At 32.3% G+C, this 1694-nt stretch overlaps 1 protein-coding gene across 1 annotated transcript; it reads left to right on the forward strand.

The window, feature by feature from the left end:
- Positions 1-6: 6 nt before the first annotated feature.
- Tsp_04964 (hypothetical protein) lies at positions 7-967 on the forward strand (the record flags this gene model as incomplete). Its single annotated transcript, XM_003369506.1, has 2 exons — positions 7-131; positions 760-967. Coding segments are annotated over 2 exons (333 nt in total), but the record flags the coding sequence as incomplete, so codon positions are not given.
- Between the last annotated feature and the right edge of the window lie 727 nt (positions 968-1694).

Here is a 1694-nt window from a genome sequence, read left to right on the forward strand (position 1 = left end):
TATCAGACTTCAACCAATCACAAAAAATGGGGTCGGAGTTTGGGGAAATTCGCGAACACGGATGAGTCCGGAGGGATGGTGGATGCGGGACAAATTTTCACCGGTTCTAATTTACTGGTCGCCGAACCTAGGTATTTCCTTGGGACCATCAAATAATTTTTTATTAAATTTCCTTATTATAAATAAACCATAGAATTCAAAATTCTTCAATTTGGGATTCGCGGTAAATATTTTTTCATTTCATTGGTTCAAAATATTCCATTCAGGATTACGTAACTTAATAGTGGTGACGTAACATTAATAATGAGAATATTCCTTATTTGGGAATTGTTTCAATCAAGATTTATAAGTTTTATCATTCATTGAAATTTTGTTTTTCCAATATATTATTATTGAAGTTTATACTTTTTAGTGATCAACGTTTTCAATAATAATTTTTATCATTATTCTATATTTTATTATACCAGAGTGACGTTATATCAAATGCGATAATAATAATTCAGAAAAAACAATACGATACAAAAATAAATTAAATAGTGATTTTGATTTTTCACTAGTCAAGAGTAGCAACAACAACAGTAAAGAACAGTCAACAACAACAACAATAAACAACATAACAGTGAACAATGTTAACAAAGTAGAAACGACGAAAAAGAATAATACAATACAATGAAATAAAATACGAGTATAATACAATACAATACAAATATAATATAGTACAATACAACACAACAAAATAGAATAAAAATATAATACAAGCCACCACTTGGAAGGCGGCACTAAATCGGCTCCGGCGTTAAATACATTAAAGCTGCTAGGAACTGCTCCAGCGTACGTCTACCGTTGGGGTATTCACCCGTATATTGTGCAACCCGTCGTTGCTTTTGAGCATAAACCCTGTTTACCCGTCTTAAGTCACCAACGGTCACGTTTCCTGATAGCACTTGTTGAATCAGGGTGTCCATAACACCCTGTTCCGCTATCAGGAGCTCAAGCAGTTCATAAAACCCGTTATGACTTTTAGCCGCTTTTCTGTTGAGCCGATTATGCCAACCTTCCAAGTGGTTATTTGTCCTAATATTTACATTATGTACATTCCATTGCGGCAGTCGCGTACATTGAATAAGTGCATAAGATTTTGGCCGAAAAAAATTCCCTGTAGTTAATTAAACGATAAAATAATGGATAAGTGCATGGAAATTCTTTCGAAATTCCATGCTCACTTAACCAATTTCAAATGTAATTGGAAATGCAACATCAAACAGATCAGCTACATCATAAACGCTGCTTTTGATGCGGAAAGTTTCAATATTTCGTTATCATTGAAATATATACATTGAAAGGTTGCAAATGGAAATGAAAATTGATGGCAATTTAAGTTTTCACCAACGCACTAGTCGGTTTCGTTCAGTTGTAAAAATAGAAAGTTTACAATTTACACCAAACATATAAAACTAAATTTTTTTTGATATGTAAATAATATTTTAGATTTTTAATTTTTTATTTAAATAAAATATACGAAGGAAAACAATAACTCTGGTGAACAGGAGCAAACGAAACATTGGAAAGACTAAAGATAAAATTCGTTTGCAAACGAGAAACATTTTCAGAGAACGGCAAAGCAAAATCAGAAAAGTATTTCGATGCTAACAAAAATTAGCAGTTGCTTGTTCTGGTTTTAATTCAAACTGCAG

This window comes from Trichinella spiralis (assembly GCF_000181795.1).
Source record: "Trichinella spiralis strain ISS 195 chromosome Unknown Scfld1557, whole genome shotgun sequence".
In the NCBI taxonomy this organism is placed as follows: domain Eukaryota; kingdom Metazoa; phylum Nematoda; class Enoplea; order Trichinellida; family Trichinellidae; genus Trichinella; species Trichinella spiralis.